Source organism: Lasioglossum baleicum, chromosome 12 (assembly GCF_051020765.1).
Source record: "Lasioglossum baleicum chromosome 12, iyLasBale1, whole genome shotgun sequence".
NCBI classification, from domain to species: domain Eukaryota; kingdom Metazoa; phylum Arthropoda; class Insecta; order Hymenoptera; family Halictidae; genus Lasioglossum; species Lasioglossum baleicum.
This window is the reverse complement of record NC_134940.1, coordinates 6501676-6523989: the sequence shown is the minus strand read 5'-3', so window position 1 is coordinate 6523989 and position 22314 is coordinate 6501676. Positions and strand designations below refer to the sequence as shown.

The window sequence follows — 22314 nt, the reverse complement described above, 5'->3', positions numbered from 1 at the left end:
AAGATTCAGATGTTGTGTTTGTTTAACGTCATTGTCAAAACCGCACATTTCGTCTATGAAAGAATGTATGCATAGAAGAATCGCAAGCTAACAATTCTGCATTAATAACATGTTATTATTAAAGCAACCATTATTAATGTGGTCATTCAGATCAATCACGGTTGGAATTATTCCAATTATTTATTTCGATGCATAATATCACTCAATGAATCGTGTCGTTACTGTGGAACTGGCAGTCATGTGAAAATTCAATCAAACCAGATACATAAATGACGCTTCATTATACTTTATTTGAATATGCATGTCGTACGAGAACCGTAATATAACTTTTAGAAATTTATGCTTGATCAATAAGGTTTTCACTATTCTTTGCGATATATTCAATGGAGCAGTTGCTGAATGATTTTACGTAAAACGATTAGAAAAAATTAATAATGCTAATACTGAAATTACCATTTACAGTGCGTATTATCATTGTCCATTAGCGCGCGTATCCTTTGCGCGCACTATGACTGATAATTATTCAAATTATTCTAAATATTCAGGACAGAGAATATTGCGCGTACAAAATGAACTCATTTGAATTTGCACAATTTCAATCGAAATTATTGCTTTAAAACAGTTTCTAATTCGTCGAATACTTTTCATGATATTTCACTGAACTGTTTCTCTGCATTTCATAATCTCTACGGATGAAATAAATTTTTATTTTATTCCTGAATCCCCCCCACAATCAATGCAGAACATTTTTATTTTGCAATAAGATCCGCAGTCTAGTTATTATGTAAACGAGAACTACATCAACAATCAAATTAATAGTTTCTTGGTAGTTTTGTAGGTCAACTTATTTCCCATCGGAGGTGACCTTCACCGATCTTGAATGACCTTGATGAGTCATTAACATAAGATTGTCTTCTGTCACCAATAGCAACCGAGTTATTCGGGTGGCCTGTTTTAGATGCTTCACCGTGTGTGAGTGTTACTTTTTCATATCATTAACAGACAGCGGATTTTATGCATTTATGACAAAATTGAGTAGGTGTAATTTACAATAATTAAAACATCAGAAGAATTTAATAATTCTGTTATATTATTTTCAACCTATTAAACATATTAAGAAAGAAGATAAATTTCTATTTCGCTCCAGATTGTTGCAATTCAGTTAGAAAATTTTTATTTCGAGGGAAGGGGTAGATGAAGGGACAGTGATCGTGGAGATCCTCGGGGAGCTAGATCGCGACTTTACTGTATCAAGCTCAATTGATGCAAAAACAAAAGTTTTTCAAAATTGCGGCGTTTTTCCTTGCGACCACAGAAATCAGGGAAATATTCCAGGTGGTCACAGTTACTGGTCCACCATATAGAACTCACACAGAGTGCTTGTGTGTGTGAGAGAGATAAATAGATAGAGAGAGAGAGAGAGCATCGGAATAGCAGGTTGACATATTGATAAATTTCCAGACAGGGTATCGCTCGCTACAGAGGTCTTCGCCTATCAATTGCCAACGAATTGGCTGGCGAACGCGTTATTTACAAACGGTGGCTCGTGTTCACTGAAATTTCCCCGCGGGGCCCGGCACCATCATCCTGGTGTGATGGGTAATTTCCTTCCCGTCTATGGGTGCTTTAAAACGCGCTGGGCGAAAGCACCCCGTTGTAGTACATAATTTTGTCATGGGTTACGTGAGCGGCGAACGTGTTCCGAATGCGCGGTGTATTATGAATTCGCAAGATCAGCGGCGCGGGCTCTTACGCGTACGAATTCGATCGGGGCGGCACGGTGTGGTCCAAAAACGTGTCATGCAAACTAATTACCGGATTGACAGTGAAGCTCGCCCGACTTCGATCTGGATTCTGCTTGCGGACCGCTTAGAACTTGCCGGCTCGAGGACGGGGACGCCGACGACGTTGATGCCTGCGGCGACTCCTGTACAACATCGACAGAATCAGTCAACTTTCATTGGCAACAACTATCCCAGGTGTCGAACTGCTCCTTTCCCAGATTATTACCGGCTCGTCATCGATCCCGCATCATGCTTCTCGTGTTTTCTTCTCCACCAGTGTTTAACGTTGTACAGGATGATCCTGCGAATTGGGGCAAGTTACTGCTCTTTTTTTTATGACCTTACTTTTTATGTGGATGCACCGATGCACCCGCCAGGTGCAATTTCACTTTACTCTTTAATGCAACCCAATTTTTTTGTTAAACCAATCGATGCCTTTTTTATTATCCTACGTATAAAAGTACTAACTCAACGTCATCGAAATGTTAATACTCCACAAGATATTTGGCATACAGTCAAACCTGTTTTTGTGCGGCAGATAGGGACCGCAGAAGAAAAACCGCACAATAAAATATTCACAAACTTCATAAATAGCTATAAAAAATAATTTTTCACAACATATTAAAGAAAATTTTTTTTATACGGTGGAGAGGGACAGCGTAAAAAAAGTCTCGCTTAGAAAATATGTCAAAGCTTTACGAAATAGCGAGAAAGTGCTTTCCAAACGAAATAAATAATTAAATTACACATGGAAACATTTTTAAAGATTTTAATTTCTCGTTTTAAACATGGAGACATTTCCAAAATGTACATAATTCAATACTACTCGTCGTAGTCCAAAACGCGCATATTCTTGTGACGAACTGGTTCGAAATCGCTTTCGTCGCTTGAAGATATTAGAGTTGATTTATTTTTTGTTACCATGCAGTCGATGATTGACCGTTGAAATTGATCTAATCTCGCGGCGAATTTATGTATGACGAACAGAATCTCGATATTCATATACCGCATACAAAAAGACTGCAAAAAACAGGTTTGACTGTATTACGTCGGAGTAAATACGGCATTTTAGTACCTGCAATTCATATCGGGAGTTTTGATGTTTCTTGTATAGTAAAGTAACGTTTTTGACACAAATCAATACTTGTGTTTTCAGTACTTTTATACGTAGGATAATAAATGGGATCGATTGGTTTAACAAAAAAATTGGGTTGCATTGAAGAATAACGTGCAAATGCACCTGATGGGTACATCGATGTATCCACATAAAAAATAAGGTCATAGGAACTTAGGACGTATTATGACATATGATTTTTTCTCCATCATTTTTCTATTTTTACTGAAAACAGAGCAGTAACTTGTCCCAGTTTCCAGAACCACCCTGTATACTTGTAATGAATGCAGACAATTTTCATTTTGCCTACAAATCCGCATAGTCATCCGTGACTCTTCGGGTTGATAATTCTTAGACATTAGTTTCTGCATTTATGACGACTAGACCGCGGATTTTTATGCAAAACAGGTTTCTGCACTAATCGCGTGAAGCAGGTGCCAAATATTGAAGCAAAAACTGCGAATAGCGTTTCACCTCGGCGCGTGACGGATCAGACTCGTTCACTGCCGAGCCAAAATATAATAAAATCCGCGGTCTAATTACGCCAATGGATTAACAAATACAAAACTGTGAAGACGTCAGAAGAACCGAATGGTGTAGTTACATCGTTTTCGATTTATCAAAATAATTAAGAAAAGGAATTGATGTGCTAAACCTTTGTTGTTGGTAGCCGATATCGAAGCTCGCATTGTGCAGTTACGCAAATGCTATGCAAGCAAACTGGTAATCGTATGCTCGGAGAGAAGGGGGGAGTGAGAGGAAGCGAATTGTACCATTTTGTTTTCTCAACCAAACACGGTCGTCCCATCACTGTGCATGCAATTGCAGCAATACCACAGGGACTATGCAAGCGCAGATCCTCTCCAGACGCGAAACGTTTGAAAGACGTGATTCTTCATTCGCTGTAATAGGACAGTGCTTGGCTAAAAGAACAAAATGGTAAAAATTGCAGATTTTTCATTTACCATTTCGTTGGCAGAGAGAGAGAGAGTGAGAGAGAACGGGAGAACCATCTTTTTCTTTCACAATTGCTCATCGTTATGCTTCTTTGTGCCCGTAGATAAGACAAAGTAGAATTAGTAGTCGACGAAACGATTACGAAGTCGTATCCACTACTTTCTATATTATACATACAGTATTCCCTTCATATAGCCACGTCAACCAGTTCACGGAACGTGATTATAGAGACCAAGGAATTTAGCAATCCTTTCATTGACTCGCAACTGTGATTCGTGACGTGTTTTGTGATCAATTAGACTGCGGATTTTTGTGTAAGATAAAAATTGTCTTTACCAATTCCAAGTTTCGGAAACTAATTAAACCTATTTATTATATTTAGGTTCACCTAAATATCTCTTTTATTTGACTAGACTGCGGATCTTTATGCATTCGAGGCTTCTGAAAATTTTCGAAAACTGCTAGAATATAAAATTCCAGAGAATTTAGTACGATTTTTATTCAATTCAGATCTATAAAGGCTGCTACCATTGAAAATAAGATTTTATTTGTTGCCACAAAAATGAAAAATTGCTAAAAAACTAAAGGAAATATTTAGGTGGATCACCGTTGCATATTTCTCTCGTTAGTGGAGGGTGTAAATAAAGATACAGTGGAAAGAAAAATATTATCCACCCATAGGGTGAAAAGCAGTGCAACACTTTTAAAATCTGAAAAAATGTTCACAGAAAACCACAAGGAGTTAATGAGTAACATTGTCTGTTAAAATTGTACAAACTACCGGCAAACACGAGGCAGTGGACGTTATTTTGTCAAAGTGGGAGGAACAATCGAATCGGCAATCACGGATGGACAATCTACGCAGATACGCTGCTAAGTCAGTGTACGAGAAACACTAAAAATCGCGTAGGATATATGTACAAAATTTTCCATCTATGTTCGCGCGACAGGCGAACGGCCGAATGAATTAAATGGAATTTATCGATCTACGGTGCCTGCCATCGCGTCCACTCGAGTCCATTTGTGGTGACCTGTCGTTTCCGCTTTTCATTCTCGCCCGTTATCGATAATCCATAAGTCCCTTTGTGATAATCGCAATCTCGACGGATACGGAGGCCACCCTTGCGTCCCAATCGAACGTGTTTGTGCTGTCAATAGATCAATATCTTTTTTCGCAGATGCGTTTGACGTAGTCGCCTAAGAACAGGCTGGACTCTCGGGAAATCCAGACGGCTGTGTCTGCATACGATTTCGCGATTTTTGAACGGACAGCTTCGCCATTTACGAAGCAATAATAATTAAATTTTTAAAAATTCAATTTTCCATTCCAGAAAGCAATTTTTAACGAACCAAAATTGTTCCATATCTGAAGCTAATATTGTATGTTATACTTCTACAAAGTGAAAAGTTTTATCCTATAATACGGTATTGTATAATTAAATAAAAAATTACATTGTACATTTGATTTAAGTAATGAACTGAAATAATAATAACCGACATATCCACTCCACCAAAATTATTCATAAAATTTTTGTGATAATAAGCCCGTGATTGCAAATGGAAATAATTATGAAAATGGAATCACATTTCTGCTTTCATTGTTGCAAGACTACCGAGCCGGATTTCGTTCAGGATTAAATTTAAATAATGTAATAGCATCTGACCAGATTAAATGAAAAATAAATTTTTGTGTACGGTGCTTCATTAAGATTATTAAATGAAATAAAGTACTCTGGTCGGATTCAGTTAACTTTTCATACGGGTTTTACGGGAACTGAATTTAACAACTAAGCTATTGTAATGTTTGCGTGTTAATTTTACCTTTCGTATTCGGTGGTACACGTCAAATGCGTTTTACACAAGAGTTGAGCATGTTCTTTGGAAAAAGAACGGGGTGCAGTTACGATTTTATTTTTAAATTGACCTGTCGACCGTAACCAGGAAAATGTTGCTTAAAAAACAAAGCTATTCCATCTCTTTTGTGCAATGTCCATATATGGTTGAAATGTAATAAATTTATTTACATCGAATTGCGGAACACAAAAGATTCTGTTAACAATGTACATCGGAAATATTATTAAGGTGAACAGGGGCGGAATTTTAAATTCGTGGAAAGTATTTTGAAATTTAAACAACCTTTTATATTTTATTCGTTGTAAAACCCTTAATTTACAATGAAAATATTAATGTTTCCACAACGTAGGAAACGAACAAAATAAGACACGGATAAAAAAGGTTAAATATCGTGACTCTACTTTTCATTCGAAATTTCAATTAATGAATTGGTAATTGCTTTTAGATAAGCAGTTCATGTACATCTTTGCAATAAGATACATAAAATGTTGAATTTCTTAACGATTAATTTACATTTGCAGAAGGGCGAATTTGGAGTGCAAAACCCGTGTCTCGGTAAAATCTTGGACTCGGATTCGGAAGTGAAAATCTTGCGGCGCAAGACAACGGGATTCGAAATGCGGTGAATGGTGGGACTTTTTATCGACAAGGAATCCTCATCCTTGTTTTCTGGTAAAAGGTACAGGACCGAGGGTGTAGTGTGTGCCCTGTGTCTGACAGGTGACATGACGTGTGCACCACTTGTTACTCGGCCAGAATACTTGATATACCCGATCAGAGAACAAAAGTACCCAATGCGGACTATTATATTTTGCGCTTTCGATCAACCGGGCACTCCTATCTGTCGGTTGCAGAACGTTACGTGGATTCCATCTGGACGCTCAGACGAGACATTATTCACCCCTCATCTATTTTTACCGTAGCCCGCGGCCGAAGAATTATCGAAACCGAGAGAAAAGGACCTGGTTCTCTCTCTCTCTCTCTCACTCTCTCTCATCCTCTCTCTCCCTCTGTTCCGAGTCCGATATTTCCCTGTTAATCGCCCGACAGCCGGATATATTTCCGCGATTGCAAGCGATGCACTGCGCTTTGTTTCTGTTTTCTGATCATTTCCCGCGAAAAATAGCAAATCCGGCCAACCGGCAGCCCCCGACTAGCTCTCTCCAAGAATATCCGACGATAAATAAGAAATAGCTCCAGAGATCAATTACGAACACGCGAAAAAGTGCCAGCTACATGCTTGTAGGTTTTGCAAGTCAAACTCTCCCTTTTGCAAGTCAATTTCACCCTTTTGCAAATCAATTTGGGTAATTATTATATTAGAAGTTTGCCCTCCTCGTTGATTTTGATGACCTTGAAATATGTTGTCAAGGTCACGCCCACTGTATAGTCACCCGCCTGGAGGGCCTAGTTAATATTAATAAACAACCTGGTACAAACCAGGAGCAATTTGTCATATGTACATTATGTGTGACCGATCGAAGAAGACTGAAAGCTAGAATGAGGGGAAGAATTCTTGAACAACATTTATAGTAAAAATCTTCAATACTTTATTAAAACTGGTTGCTTCAATTCAGATTCTTACAGTGATAGCTTGAGAAATATCTAGCAGCTATGTTCGAAAGAAAAACATGCTGGACCCGTTACCTTACAATAACTAGTCAGACTTGTGAGTTTAACAAATGTAACTCCGGCGATTTCAATCACGACGAGATCGTAAGTGATCAACACGTTCGCCGTCACGCAAACGTGACGTTCAACAATCTCACAATTTACTAAAGATCTACTTTACTAAAGAAGTTCACTTAATTCCATACACTCTGCTAGTATAATAATTCACTCATTTAAGAAATTACGTATCATGACATTTTACAGTGTGTACAAATGGGTGAATTTTCACACTGACGGTTAATAAAACATTTTAATAATGAAGATAAGCAGCGAAATAAATGGTGGTGCAGAACAAGTTGAGTTATGAGTCGGTGAAATTCTATGAAATTGATTCGTAAGCAATGGTTGCACGGTTCATGAACTTCGAGCAGACATCTCGAGCAGTAGACTATAATTCGCACTTATGATCGTTGAGAGTCGTGTTCTGTGTAAAAAATGTATAAAAATGTATACATTTAGAAAACTGTATTGTTTGATTCACTGGGAACTCGATCGAAGTGCACTTAAGTGTTTCCTTGGCCACTGCAGTCATTGTTCGCGTCACTTTGACTGACACCCTCGTATCGAATGCCCTTCTTGGCGTCTTGACGCCTTTGCACGTCCTTCGTTAGAACGGTCACGATAAAACCAATCAGCAATGCTAGACAAAGTCCCACGTGCACTGGAACGTCTCCGTAAAGTTCCAATAATTCACCCAGTATTAGCACCAGGACAATGCCGTAAATGTTATTTGCCACATTCAGCATTCCTGCCGATACGCCTTCCGACTCGGGGTACGTGTATTCCGCGCATACTTCGTATCCCAGAGCTACGTAACCCAACATGAAGAACCTGCGAAGAACAGTACGATCTTAGGTGCGTGGATATGGGTTCCTTCGATTGTAGAAGAAGATGAATTTTTTAGGAGAATATTATAATATGTGTGTGTGTGTGTGTACAAAATATTCGTACACCTTTCAAAAACGAATAACTTTTTCAAAATTGGATCCAACATCTTGAAGTTTTTTGAGACGTTAGAACGATTAGTTTACTAGCTGATGTGCAAATAATAATTAATAAGCAGTAGCACGGAAATTTTTGATTTCCGAGAAAAGAAAGCGTAAAATAGTACCCTAGGAATATGGCCGACAGATACACCATCCACTGGATTTCGACGACGCTACTGATGGCGAAGAAAATCTGTCCACACAGCGAAAGAAAGTACACGGCCACCGTAGTCTCCCTAAAAAGCATTCACTTCTATTATAAAAAATGAAACATAATTGATATGATAAAGAATGTGTTGACGTCGGAACAATTTAAATTATTTCCAAAATAGAAGAACATAATTTTCATTTTAAAAAAATATTTAATTGAAAATCTTACTTGAACTTGTGCGTTTTGTCAATGATAACTCCGAAGCAGACGGAGCCTATCATACCGGAAATGATCATAACCAAACCGATTCTACCCGCGTCCTCCTCGCCATTCTGTAAAGCACATTGTAAATAAGCTCTGGAAAGAAGAATGTGAGAAATAAAATTCTTTCCTCTCCTTCTCACCTGAAAATGTACGAGGTAGATTTGACTGAATAATGTTGCTACGGCATTTAGCACTCCGACGTTCAGGCCGTATGTGTTGCAGAGTGATATGTATTGTCTGTTTTTCACCAGCCTTTTAATTGGCTCTATGAAGCCTTCGTTATCCGTCATTCGATTGATTTTTTGGAGTGCTCGCGTTTTACTCGGTGGTAGTTTTGGATCATTTTCAAACACTGTGCGAAATAATTTGTTTGTCATTTACAATGATATACGTGTCCCCCAAAAAATAATAATATGAGTTCATATTTTTAATTCTTTAAAATGTGGCACTCATAATCATTATACGTGACTATAATATGACACTTGTACAGTAGAACCTCGGTTACCCTAACTAATCCGGAATCACGAGTGCGCAGATAACAGAACAAATATTTACAGTGCTAGATTCGATCTTCACTGATTTGTGCAATGATTCAGATTCGATTCAGCTATACCCACGTGGAACACGTTCGAATAAGGTGGAGTGGGGTAAGTTCGTCTACGGGGCCGTTAATTGGTTATTTTTTATGAACGTGTAATAGTTTACAAGTTATTCATATATTCTTTGTTGTTATTTTAGGTAAGTGTAACAAATATTGATGTAGGTTTACATTAAATATACCGTTTTTATAGTATTTTTTAAAATTTATTGAGAAAAACACTAAGATGATCTTGCCCCGTAAATATTACTACATGGGGCAAGTCCGTACTATCACGGTGGGGTAAGTCCGTATATTGTATGGGTAACTATAAAACTAAACAATATATTTAATGCAATAAAAACAATTTTGGAGCAAGTGCGTCCTAGTTGACACTTTGTACAATATCCCATCAAAATGATAATTTTCAAGCAAAATTAGAATCCTCCATAATACTAATTCATCAGTAATAACTGTGACAAGAGTTTGACACCAAGAACGTTAAGTTTTTACATACCAGACTGAAAATACATCAGTTTAAAGTCCAATTTTGCAAAAACTTGGGCGGATTTACCCTACTCCACCTTAATAGAAAGTTCAGATGATCCTATTTCGATTGGATAATCCTTTCAGATAGTCCTACTGTAGCAGTGCAATTATAACTTCTTTCTAAGTTGTTGATTTTATAACTTACATATTACGACTAGTACAAACGCAATTGTCAGGATGATAGCAACAGTCCAGAATAGGAACGACAAGTCCTTGCCGATATCATCCAGATTCTCATGACTTTTCACGATGATTGGTGTTATCAAGAAACTCAATGCTATCCCCAATTGATTGCCGAAAATGATTAAAGATGTGGCAGTGGACACTTCGTTGGTATCGAACCATTGCGCTGCTATACGTCCAGGGAAAATCTGAACTATAGTCTAACACCACACAAAAGCCGATCGATTAATCAATTTTATCGTATAGAAAATAATGTGTTATAGTTCCAGTCGATACGTGTGCGGTCATTCAATTTTAATCGAACCAAATCCTCGATTTTAAATTCTCCTTCGTCTACTTGCAAAATCAAAATGTTTAGCATGGATTGTGGCAAGCAGGAGTGAAATAAAAATTAATTTCATTCCTTAACGATTTCGAAATTACAATATTTTTAAATTTTTCTAATCTTTGACTGTATTATATTTCACCTAGCCAATTCCTTCATAAACGCATAAAAATCCGTAGTCTAATAATATTAGAAGTAATTTTTGAAACAGTAATTTTTATGTGAAATTTAATTTGCTGTTCCCAAATTTTGTTTCTGTGCTAGGCAACTTGTTAAACTTGATTTACTGCTACGCGGAGATAAATGAGATTACTATAATATAAAATAGAGAAGATAAGGTATCGCTTCTATTATTATTATCGCATTTCTACATATAATCTATGTTCCCTAATTCTACATTGAGGAGTGAGATCCAGCAAATAATTTCACGAACTCGAATAGAACAATTGAACTGTCAATATTGATGCAATTTACGACAAAATGGACAGGCCAATTTACGTGAACAAATTCAAAATGTCGTCATATACCATCTATTTTATTTCTTCGGTAATTGGAAGTAGGTAGCATGGTTTAAATATAAGATCCTTTCGAACGATATCGTAACTTTTTCTGCAGTGAAACGACAGGGATTGCATTCTAAGTCAACATGCAGTCGGCGAACGTAGACACGTAAATCTACCACAGAGACATTAGTCTTATTTCGATATTGTACCTTCAGCTTAAGCTCTGGGTACATAAAGAACGACTAGACTTGTAATACCCTGCGTTAGCAGAAATTTATTACACATTTTCGCGAATCCACTTCAATTGTATTTGTGAGTAGTCTTAACGCGCGTTAAACACACTGTGTCAATTTTATGCGCACATTGAGAATTTTACATTAAAACAGAGACTACCAACTACGAGTGCATCTCGGCCCGTGCACTCATTTCGAAGTATCGTAATTGCTTTTACCATAATTAAGAAAGTGGTCTAAATCATATGTTTCTCGTTTCGAATATTTTTGACAATATCGTAAAAATTACGTTGAATTAATTTAGTTTAAAATACTGTGGTGTAAAATAACTGATAAACTCGTTTCTTTCAAATTTTCACTCATTTCGACATTTCTCTCACGAGACTCTCATTAAACTACGGATTTTTATGAAAAATTTATTTTCTGTCTGATTGTGAGTAAAAATTCTTTCCCTGCTTTAATTATTTCAGCAAGTTGGGATAACTATATTGATATTTCATGTACATTTCAGATTTTTGCAAGTTTTTTACGAAAAATTTATATTTCAGTCTCGTTTGATTTTCTGTCGTTTTATACCGGTTTGATAGTTTTGTTTGAAATGTATCGTGGATGGAAAATAAATATTCTCGATAAAGATGTCTAACCTGAGTGGAAGCGACAAGAGAATGTCCAATGAAGGTAACGTAAAACCTGTCAGGACTGACAGACAGAACTTTTATCCACGATCCGAGGCAACTGATTCCACATCCTACAATATTAGTCCACCTGAGTCCCCAGCGGTCCATGAAATAGGTTACGGGGATGACGAAAATTACGTAGTACGCCAAGAACGACATCGCTGTCCAGTCGACGACTAATGAAGACACTCCGTAATACCTGGATAATGAGTTTCATTTCGACAAAGTTCGTTTTTAAAGGCTGGAATGTAATAATGCGAAGCTTTAATGTTCTATATATGATATTGCATTGAGAAGTGCTGTAATAGACTTTCCAATTATTGCGTCTCTACACTTAAATGAGCGGAAAGAATTGTGCAGGATATTTCAGCGACAATGTTTTTCTTCCTTGTTTTCCGCGTTTTCAGATTTAAAATGACGAAATTCAGCAGCTAAGAAAATCTTGAATATTTAGACAGCGTAACAAAATGGAATTTATGATAATTTTCATTTCTGTCAAAAACGTGTCATTTTCAAACGTGAATAATTCTTACAGCAACTGAGAAAATCTTGAATATTTAGACAGCGTAACAAAATGGAATTGATGATAATTTTCATTTCTGTCAGAAACGTATCATTTTCGAACGTGAATAATATAATTCTTACAGCAACTGAGAAAATCTTGAATATTTAGACAGCGTAACAAAATGGAATTGATGATAATTTTAATTTCTGTCAAAAACGTATCATTTTCGAACGTGAATAATTCTTACAGCAACTGAGAAAATCTTGAATATTTAGACAGCGTAATAAAATGGAATTGATGATAATTTTCATTTCTGTCAGAAACGTATCATTTTCGAATGTGAATAATTCTTACAGGAACTAAGAAAATTTTGGATATTTAGACAGCGTAACAAAATGGAATTGATGATAATTTTCATTTCTGTCAAAAACGTAGCATTTTCGAAAGTGAGTAATTCTTACAGCAACTAAGAAAGTCTTGAATATTTACACAGCGAAATAAAATGGAATTGATGATATGACATTTCTGTCAAAAACGTCTCATCTTCGAAAGTGGAAGATTTTATTACTATTTCGGAGTTTATCTAGCTCTTAAAACTAAATTTTTGAAAATAATGGTAGCTAAATCCCTGCAAGTCCATTCAGGACTGTTTGATTCTAAGATTCAGGAACTCACAGATAAGATTGTACGATGCCAATGTACATACCCTTTGTTTCCAGAAAGAAGATTATATTTTTATGTACTCTCGTGTTTAAAAGCTACATATTTGCGCGGAAGATGCAGCAATACAACCCAAAGACTGCTGTTCAAACTAGTCTGAAATTTTGCATTTGCATTCGAAATTTAACATTTCATTTTAACATCCCATTTTCCAATTTGCTTCGCAGAGAGTTCACTGTTCAAAAATCACGCGCACAGTTACCCGATTCCCAAGAACGGAGCTACAAGATCACTTTCGGAAGGTCTAGCTCGATCTCGAAAGATTGCGAAAAATCAAGTGAGGAAAAAGTCAGAGAAATACCTTGTGATTACGTTCGGAATAACGGAGTACTGGACCCACTGGAAGGTGCTCATTCCGGTGTATAGAATAAACAAGCCTAATATGAGCCATCGTCTCTTGTACACTTTGATCTCGAGCAAGTCTTTAGTTTTCTCTCCGTTGACTACTTTCACAGGATATTTCATGCACACCACGTCTTTCAATTCCTTCTCGGTCATTCTCATACTCTTGTGCGATTCTGTGATTCTATAGATCGGTGCTGACTACCATTTATTTCGTAGAACACGTTCGAGCACAGAATGGTTGTTCAATGAGCCATGTGCTTGTTCGTTTAGCCCTGTGCGGTGAGCCTGGTGTCGAAATCACTTGTTGCCATTCATGGGCGAAGGGTTGATCTGCATTTCACGGTGGTGGATCGATCCTTGCGCTCACTATGATCGTCTCCGAGTCCTCCTCTGTTCCGCGAAACAAGTGTATCGGACCCCGGAAATGTCGTTTTGCCGCTTCTCTCTCTCTTTCGTGGCGTGATGTCGTTTCCACCTCGACTACAGACGAACTGCGCCTTCCGTGGCGTCATTGCTTATTGTTTTATCTGTATTTGTGATTAAACAAGATCGACTTATTTGCGCGGAGCATTTGCGGCCGCCTACATTCCCGTGCGTTACATAGCTCGGTCTTATCGGTTGGATATTTTATCGTGATTCACGACCGATCTTATAGACGCTACCAGTACCTAATCGATCCGTTCACTCATTCATCAGAGGCCACGCCAACCGATCTCTCAGATACACCGTCGATTATAAGGAAAAACGATCAAGCGCGGATCGGATTTTCCCCCGACTCCGCGCCGTCGCGCCTCGCCGCACCGTGGCTAATCAATATTCATGAACCACAATCATCGCCGATTGCTAAGCCGAGATATTTCGCGGTAAACAATTAACTGAAGCATGTTAATCCCGTTTCGTCTTCCTGAGGATCACACCGCCTCAGAACGAGAAAGTACATTGGCGCCAACGCGTATGTATTTACACTGCACCGGTTTAGTCGGTGTTGCAATCTGCAATCATTGTCGGCCACGGTCGCAGCCGACGCGGGGGGAGATATCATTAATTTGTTGGATACTGTCGCTGGAAGTCGGCCGCTACCAAAGTCCCCTATAGAAAAGCTTTTCAATCATTCAATTTTTCAAATTTTTTCTACAATCTGCCCTCCTTTCGTTTTCGTTCGTCTGGTGAACTTGTGGAAACTAGAGATCACGAGTTTGGACGTGTACATATGGAAAATTCACGCGTTCACGTGTACACGTGTAACGGATATATACGTGTTTGAGTTCGTGTAATGTTTAGTACACGTGTATCTAAATAAACCGCGTAGTAAACAATACACGAACAACCCAACTACACGTGTATTTCAGGTACACGTCAAATCGAGATCTCTAGTCGAAACGTTATTTTCTCATGGATTTTGATGAAATTGAAATATGAGTGACCTAGAAATTTATTTTCTCTCTTAATATGGTCAACGGTTTGAAAATAATACTAATCTAAATGTAGCCACCTAAATATCTCCTTTGTTTTTGATGACATAACAAATGTTTTTAATGCGATGCAAATGGTATCACAAGGTGAACGCTTTGTAAATGTTATTTTTTCTCAAGGTCGCTTTTTCAGTAGTTTTCGAGGTTACCGATATCTTTTTTTCTTGTAAATGTATTTTTTCTTCTTGCATATTTTCTAGTTGGCATTAAAACGCATTTAGAGAATATCCAAAAAACAGTTGTTCATCCGAAATTTTTAACCATTATGTAGCCAAACAAAACAATTATTTATTTAAAACCTTCTGTATTTAACATATCTGCAGAAATTTCCAAGAAATTTTATAATATTTTTAGAGGAACGCGTTGAAATGATTAACAGCAGAAATAAAGTGGTCAACTCGTGTTTTTTTTCTGTAATTGTTGCAACAAGTTTCTTTCTATAAAGAACCACAGTCTAGATTTCGTTACCTACCCATTATCTTTTTAGAGCACGGCATAGTACGATACTAAACAAAACAATGGCTCGTTAGTGTTTAACGAATTTCAGAGTGATCGAGGGTTCGTTTATTGAATTCATATGTAGAGTATCGGTTCCAGAAATATTCGTATTATCTCCAAGCAATTTCTTACAGCTGACAGAATGTACGCTTCAGCGACTTTCGTCTGATAATTGAACAATGCGTTCTTCGAGCGGAAACGATACCTTAACAGCGATTTAGTTATTGTATTGCGCTTTTTAACCGATCTTATATAACTAACTTTTCCGCGAGTTCAACGCAGAATTGGAACGCTCGATACGTTATCCAATCACATCGTACAATTATCACTGTCTGGAGCTTTTGTTTTAACTTCCTACTGTATTTCCGATATCATTTTGTTTTCGATTATACTGATATCTCTCCGCTTCCAATTTAAGACAACATACTGATAAATTGATAATTCGGATTCGGTATTATTCTTTGAATGATTTACAATTTCCCAAAATACTTAATTATTAATACTTTATTGTTCACGTGGTTCTAACATAAATCTAGTCAGTTTTTAATAATTAAGCTTAATACCACTGAATTACAAAAAGTGTATACTATTTGATTAGTATTTTTTACTTTTTATTTTACGGAGTTAGCCAATTCGGTAAATGAGCGGCTCATGCGTGAATTTAATGAATGAATTCATTTTATTTTTATTACATTACTATTTTTTTTGTTATTCCAAATAAAAGCAAAATTACAAAAGTATTTTAGCGATTCTACAATAAACTATAACACGTATTTTTCAGACGTCTTTAAGGCGTCTTAAAGACATCCAGTTTATGTAGGTCGTAAGCCCTTCAGACTTAAAAATGGACATGAAACATGGGAAGACTCGTGACGAACAAAGGATGTCTCGTACAATGAATAATAACAGAAGTTTATTAGATATTACACTTTAACAATAAAGACAATGTAAATCTGAGGCTCCTTGAGTTACATAAGTTTACAATTTATTACAAAATTAAACATCTCCGACGCATTCCGCTCCATAAACTCCGCGACATTCTTAAATGCATTATCCTCAATGGTAACATTAAAAACCGCTGGGAAAAACTATGACTGACTGAACGGTGTACACGGAAAGATTTTTGTTCACTGTAAAAATATGTGACCCTCGCGAATGATAGAATACCAAAGTCCTGTGAAACAACATCCGAATAATCCGTTCGCGTGCAAAATCGAATGAAACGCGATGGTCGCTACGAAGCGCAGCAACGAATCAAAAACAAAAAACGATCCTTGATCGAGTGTTCGAACGAAATTACTTTACATTTATTTACAGAAACGTTTCGCAAATTACGTAATCTTCGTGTCCTCGGAATTTTCGCGAAAGAATCAAACGGAACTTCCTTTCGGAAACGTATAGTTCCCAACGTATAAAAAATATACTTTCTATCCTAAAACTCGTTCGAAACCGTTTCCCTTATATTGCAACCAACTGAACAACGTTCCTAGCGGATACTTTTGGTATTTTACCATTGCACGATATGAATACTTTACATTACACGCAACGTCGCTGCTCTCTCTCTCTCTCTTTCTCTCTCTCTTTCTCTCTCACGATCTCTCGCAATAATAGTTTCATTTTATTTATACAAGTACATATACCGTATTTTTTGTTGGTTTTATTTTTCACCAGTGAAATCGACAAATCATCCGTCCCCGAAAACAAGCCCCCGAAAATATATTACAAACGGCAGACCTCTTCTTCTATTCTGTTTACGAAGTCGAAAGAACAAGTGTATTTATTTTTTTGTTTGTTATATGCTTTTGTACGGATTAATGGTAAACTGTTTTTTATTTTTCTCGTTTATAGAATCTATACACATAGTCTAACGATTACTCGAAGTCGTATTTTGTATACAATTTTTATCGTTTAAAGAGTACTATGTAACGAGTTTTTTCTTCGGGACCGTAAATCTCGTTACAGTTTTTATTTAACATGTGTTTTGGTGTGTGTTCGCGTGTATGTGTGTGTTAACGTATGTATACAGCGGTACGGTATTACAAACTATTCAATTCACCGAGCAACAGTTCACAGGGCGACACTCTCTTTCGCATTTTGTAGAAAAGGAAACACGTGGAAAAAGTCAGTGTGTTCGCGCATACGTTCACCGTCGTCATTCGACGGACAAGATACACACATATTGTATAGATACTCGCGCACCTATTCGTTTTGTCAGTTCGCAATAACATAACTTTTGGCCAAGCGTTTCAGTCGTTTCGCGTTGCACACGGTTTCTTGCGGTTGACGTCATTTCACCGTCAGTACCCATCCGCGGATTCGTTGCGTAGTTTTTCTGCAAAATCGTGACTCAATCCAACTGGATAACAACTGAGAGTTCTCTCGAGTCGCGCGCGAATGTCTTCAGAACTCCTCGTGTGTTTACCAATCGTTCAGATAGAAACAATGTCAATGAACAGTATCGATTACAAGGTTCCATCACCAAATAAAAACCTGCTCCTCCCTTCAATAATTTTAACCCCTTGCCCTACAATATCCTGTCAGAAGATTCGTGATGAAGACCCTGAACACATAATAAATATATGTATGTTTCCCCCCTTTAAACCGAGATTCTATTTTGTTTTCGTTAATGTAGTCATCGGAGAACATGTAAATTTTCCCCTTCTTCAAAAAATTACGAACTGCAAAGAAAGTTCTAATCACTGAAACCGTAAGGGAGTAACCTCGTGATTACCTGTTGAAATTTTTCCATTTTCTTCTCGCAATTTAATTCCAAGGTTACCGATTAGAACGTACTACATTGCGTTCCGTCTGGCGCTCTAAATACGCACATGGATACTCTGAAATTCCTATTCATCATTTTTGTCATGAATGCAAAAATACGTAGATGAGAAAAAAAATTGTTTGCGTTGTGAAAAGCAGAGACTAAGTAGAATACACCACAATGGCTGAACTTTCACTCTGAGGACCAAAAGTTTTTAATTCTTCTAAATGTAATGTAACAAAATTTGACGAAAAATTATGAAACTTTAAATTCTAGTGCTGGAAATCCAAGTTTCAGAGGTTTGAAAGGTTAGACCGTTGCCATATTGGTTTCCAGACATAGGATCGGGTATAAATTAATTTCTTATAATTTTTGTGGCTGAACTTTCACCGAGGAGACCAAAAATGTTGGAGTTTTCTCAATGTAACATTATACAATTCGACGAACGAATGATGGAACTTTAAATTTTATTGCGAGGATCCAAGTTTCAGAGTTTTGAACGGTTAGAACGCTGCCATATTATTTTACTAGAGTACTCGCACTAGAATTTAGGGTTTTCTCATGTCATCGTAGAATTGTATAATACTGCATTGAGGAAAGTTGAAAATTTTTGTTCCCCTAAACGAAAGTGATTCTTCTGAACACAAGAAAATGGCCCCAACGGCGCCCTCTCGAGACTACAAAATCCGAATGTACAATATTCAGCATTGTCACTCTTCATGAAGACACTCGCGATCGATTTGAACGTACGCGGAACGTATCCACGGCGAGCAGTACTGTCGTTCTCGGAAAAAAGGTGGTTGTCTGCGTAAAATTTCAACGTTGATTTGCCCACGACTGGAAGCCTGTCTCGAACAGTGGTGTTTCGGAGTGTTCCTCGATCAACTTCCGGGTATGTCTCGCGATTCTAATTGAATCTGTTTCATCGGAGATTTCGCTTGAATTTCGAAGAGTTTACGAAACAGGAAAGAGTAGCGGAAAAATTGAATTCTAGAACGAGCGAGGTTGTTCGAGGAAGTTGCCGAGGCTCGGAATTCTTTCTTTTCGAGGAGGCGAAACACCGCTGGATCGTTTTATTGGCCGTTTGGTTTACCGAAAAGGGTTCCAACGAATCGAAGAACAACGGGGAAGAGCACTGAACGAAATACGGTAACGCGTGTCACTTGCGGAAATCGAATCCCGCTTCCGGAACAGAGGTCGCGCTGCTGCGCGTAACATTCTCGGCATTTCAACAGGGTAGCATAAAATTTATCGAAAACGCCCAATCGTTTCAATAATATTATTTGGCACGGTTCGACGTGTGCGTGAATATTTTCTCGTTCGGCAGAGCTTTGTACCGTCTCTTTCTCTCTCTCTCACGCTCTCTCTCTTTCTCTTTCTCTCTTCTTTTTTCTGCGGTCTCGGTTAAACTGTACAACGGACGTGATCACATCGCAGTGTTTTCAAAGACTCGGATAAATTGGAGAAATTTCTTGATCGAAGCACACGGTACGATACAGATCGTGAAAAATACAAACAAATTTCATGTCCGTTTTTAGAAGGCAACGCATAAGTAATCGCTTTTAGTACTCGGTTCGTTTAGGTTCCGGCGAATGCGGCACCCTTCCTCAGCCACGCCTGTACATCGACGTTTAATGTACAATTTACAATAGATTTTTTCATTTACAGGGACTTAGCTTGTCCAATAAGTTCCAGTTTTTCATCGTGAATTTTTTCAAATATTTATTTATTCGTGAAGGTCGCGTCTAGGTCATTGGCGACCACATTTGGTTTACATATTTACACAGTTTACATCAGATTTACATAAGTTATAAAAACATAGTGTTACACATCGGTGTTGTTATTCTATAATAAAACTGTCTTCAGTCAACCGTTGCGAAAACAGAAATACATTTTTCGTTTCACTTATTTTAATAAGTCGGAAATAAGGTAACTGACTAATAATCAGTAGATTAAAGAATATAAATTATTTTAAAATGTGTGACAAACTCATTGGACGAGCTGATATAATAATTAGACAGCGGATTTTGTGCATTTATGACGAAACTTGGCAGGTGTGATTTAAAACAATAGGAACACTGGAAGAATTTATTTGCTATATTATTTTCAAGCTATTGAACATATTAAGAAAGAAAATAAATTTTTATTTCCTTCCAGTTTGTTGCAATTTAGGTGGAAAATTGTTATTTTGCATAAAGGTCCGCTGTCTGATAATAATTATAGTTATATAAATTGATCTTGGCTACGAGAACTGCGTCGATCTACAATATTTAAATCTACTCTAGTTTTTCGTGATTTTATTCGATGTTAAAACTAAATAAAGATAACGATCGTATGGGAAATTTATATTGTACACGAATATGAATGTTGTGGGTCCGGATGGACCCCGCATTCGCCGTACAGAACGTTCGACAACGTTCTAGGATTAATGTTAACAATGTAATTGTAACATTGTTCGTTAAAGACACGATATCCAACCACCTCGGAAGAATATCGCGTCACCAGACAGCCAACAGAACCGTCGAATGGAAATTCACGCTGACTGGCAGTGTCTCGAACTTTCTAACCGTCTGAAATTCAGCACGATCTTCCATTAGAAGTTGAAATATTTCCCCGATGCTTGAGGATAAGTTCGCGCTGCTTCTGAACCGGATAGACATAACGTGTCTAATTGAATTTGTAAATTTCTCGCTTGGGAAATTTCGAAGTAACCGCAGATAACATCTCGAAGCATCTGAAAAATCTCCCTTAAAATGTATGGTCGAAAATTCATCCGGGTAACAATTAATAATTGAACTGTATTTATACTCGTCTTCATAAATATTAATTGTTCATGTGCCACGCTAGTTATCGGATTTTTCTTGTAGACATGTAACGGTGTTTTTATTCGTAACTCACTTTCCGCAATAAAAAATTTTCCAATCTAAAACGATCCGTATACTACACGATTTATTGTACATGTCAGTAAAAATTTAATCCGACACTGTAGCTGTAATTGTGACGTAATACAAATGGTGACGTGAAGAAAAATGTCCGCGATAATTGACCGTAGTATGCGTTGCCATCCGGAGCAGAAACAACTAAAATTAATTATTTGTACGAAAACGCAGAATCAAGATTTCTGAACGATTAAATATCAGGTCGTTCGGCAAGCCATTTCGTTTTTTTAAGGGGAAATCAAAGCCAATTTTTCACCATTTAGAATAAGTTTTACGGTACTTTGTTCTATATGATCTTGTTGAATTCCTGTTTTGTGATGACACAAAAATACTTGAAATGTGAGAAAGCACTGCAAGAAACGAAATGACGTCCGAAATGTCAGCTGTACGAATAACTTTCCTATCGAAATTACTTTTTTGTTTTAGGAGCGTTACAAGTGTATTTCCAATTTTCCGAAAATAATCCGACCGGCTTTCGTTGACACTGGGACAGAAATTAATACAAAGATAGTACATACTTTATCGCGAGTGTCATCCCGTCGACATGGTCGGTTCACGAAATTTATTTCTGTTCGAAAGCTGTGCCGAGCCTTTCTGCGACGGCTGTTTCCGGGCAAAAATACTATTTTACGTAGGTCTCGGCGCATCGGGCCGCTGATAAACCGCTGTTCCCTGGCTGTCTGGCTTCTTCCGCTTTAGTGTCACATGTTACCATACGTGACCCTACACGGCAACTCGGAAAAAACATTATCAAACGAGCATTACGAGTGAATCGTTAGTACACAGAGGGGGAATTCGTGAAACGCGTTTTATTTTTCTGTGTTCCGCCCGTGTGAAACAGCGACGTTTCACTTCTCGCTGCCTAATGTATCATTTTTTCCGTCGTTTTTTCCGCGATTTTTCTCGTATAATGTACAAACTTACAAATGGTGTCGGGAGGAAGTTTGGTTTTACAAAAAGGGTTGGGTACCAACCCTTAGGGGTTTTAGGGGTGGCGTAGGGAAGGTTGGAGGGGAGAGTTACGCTAATTAGTCGGACCGCTTGGCAAATTACATCTGTACACGACGATAGAAAAACGCACGAGCGCTCGATAATGGCTCCGATATGTGTCATCTTTCTGTTAACATGTAACAAGATATTCTATAGTAACGTTTATATCGATCATCGCCCGAGCCGATTTTCTTTTTTTTTTCTTTGTAATTAGACAATTTGATCCCAGAACACATGGCAATAGTTTATAAACGTA

At 37.5% G+C, this 22314-nt stretch overlaps 1 protein-coding gene across 1 annotated transcript; it reads right to left on the bottom strand.

The window, feature by feature from the left end:
- Window positions 1-6044: 6044 nt before the first annotated feature.
- Window positions 6045-14612, bottom strand: LOC143214099 (choline/ethanolamine transporter flvcr2a). The gene is made up of 7 exons (XM_076434734.1): window positions 13355-14612; window positions 11796-12027; window positions 10053-10290; window positions 8922-9133; window positions 8746-8849; window positions 8492-8602; window positions 6045-8211 (listed from the first exon to the last, which is right to left on the bottom strand). Exons 1-7 carry the CDS (start codon window positions 13555-13557, stop codon window positions 7884-7886), a joined length of 1428 nt encoding a protein of 475 aa, XP_076290849.1. The 5' UTR covers window positions 13558-14612; the 3' UTR covers window positions 6045-7883.
- Between the last annotated feature and the right edge of the window lie 7702 nt (window positions 14613-22314).

Excerpts from the sequence above, each read along its gene's own strand:
- LOC143214099 (XM_076434734.1), bottom strand. The coding sequence starts at position 13,557 with ATGAGAATGACCGAGAAGGAATTGAAAGACGTGGTGTGCATGAAATAT. Across the intron at positions 10,291-11,795 it reads CTCTTGTCGCTTCCACTCAG|ACTATAGTTCAGATTTTCCC; the intron begins GTTAGACATCTT and ends GTGTGGTGTTAG. Across the intron at positions 8,212-8,491 it reads CTGTCGGCCATATTCCTAGG|GTTCTTCATGTTGGGTTACG; the intron begins GTACTATTTTAC and ends TGTTCTTCGCAG.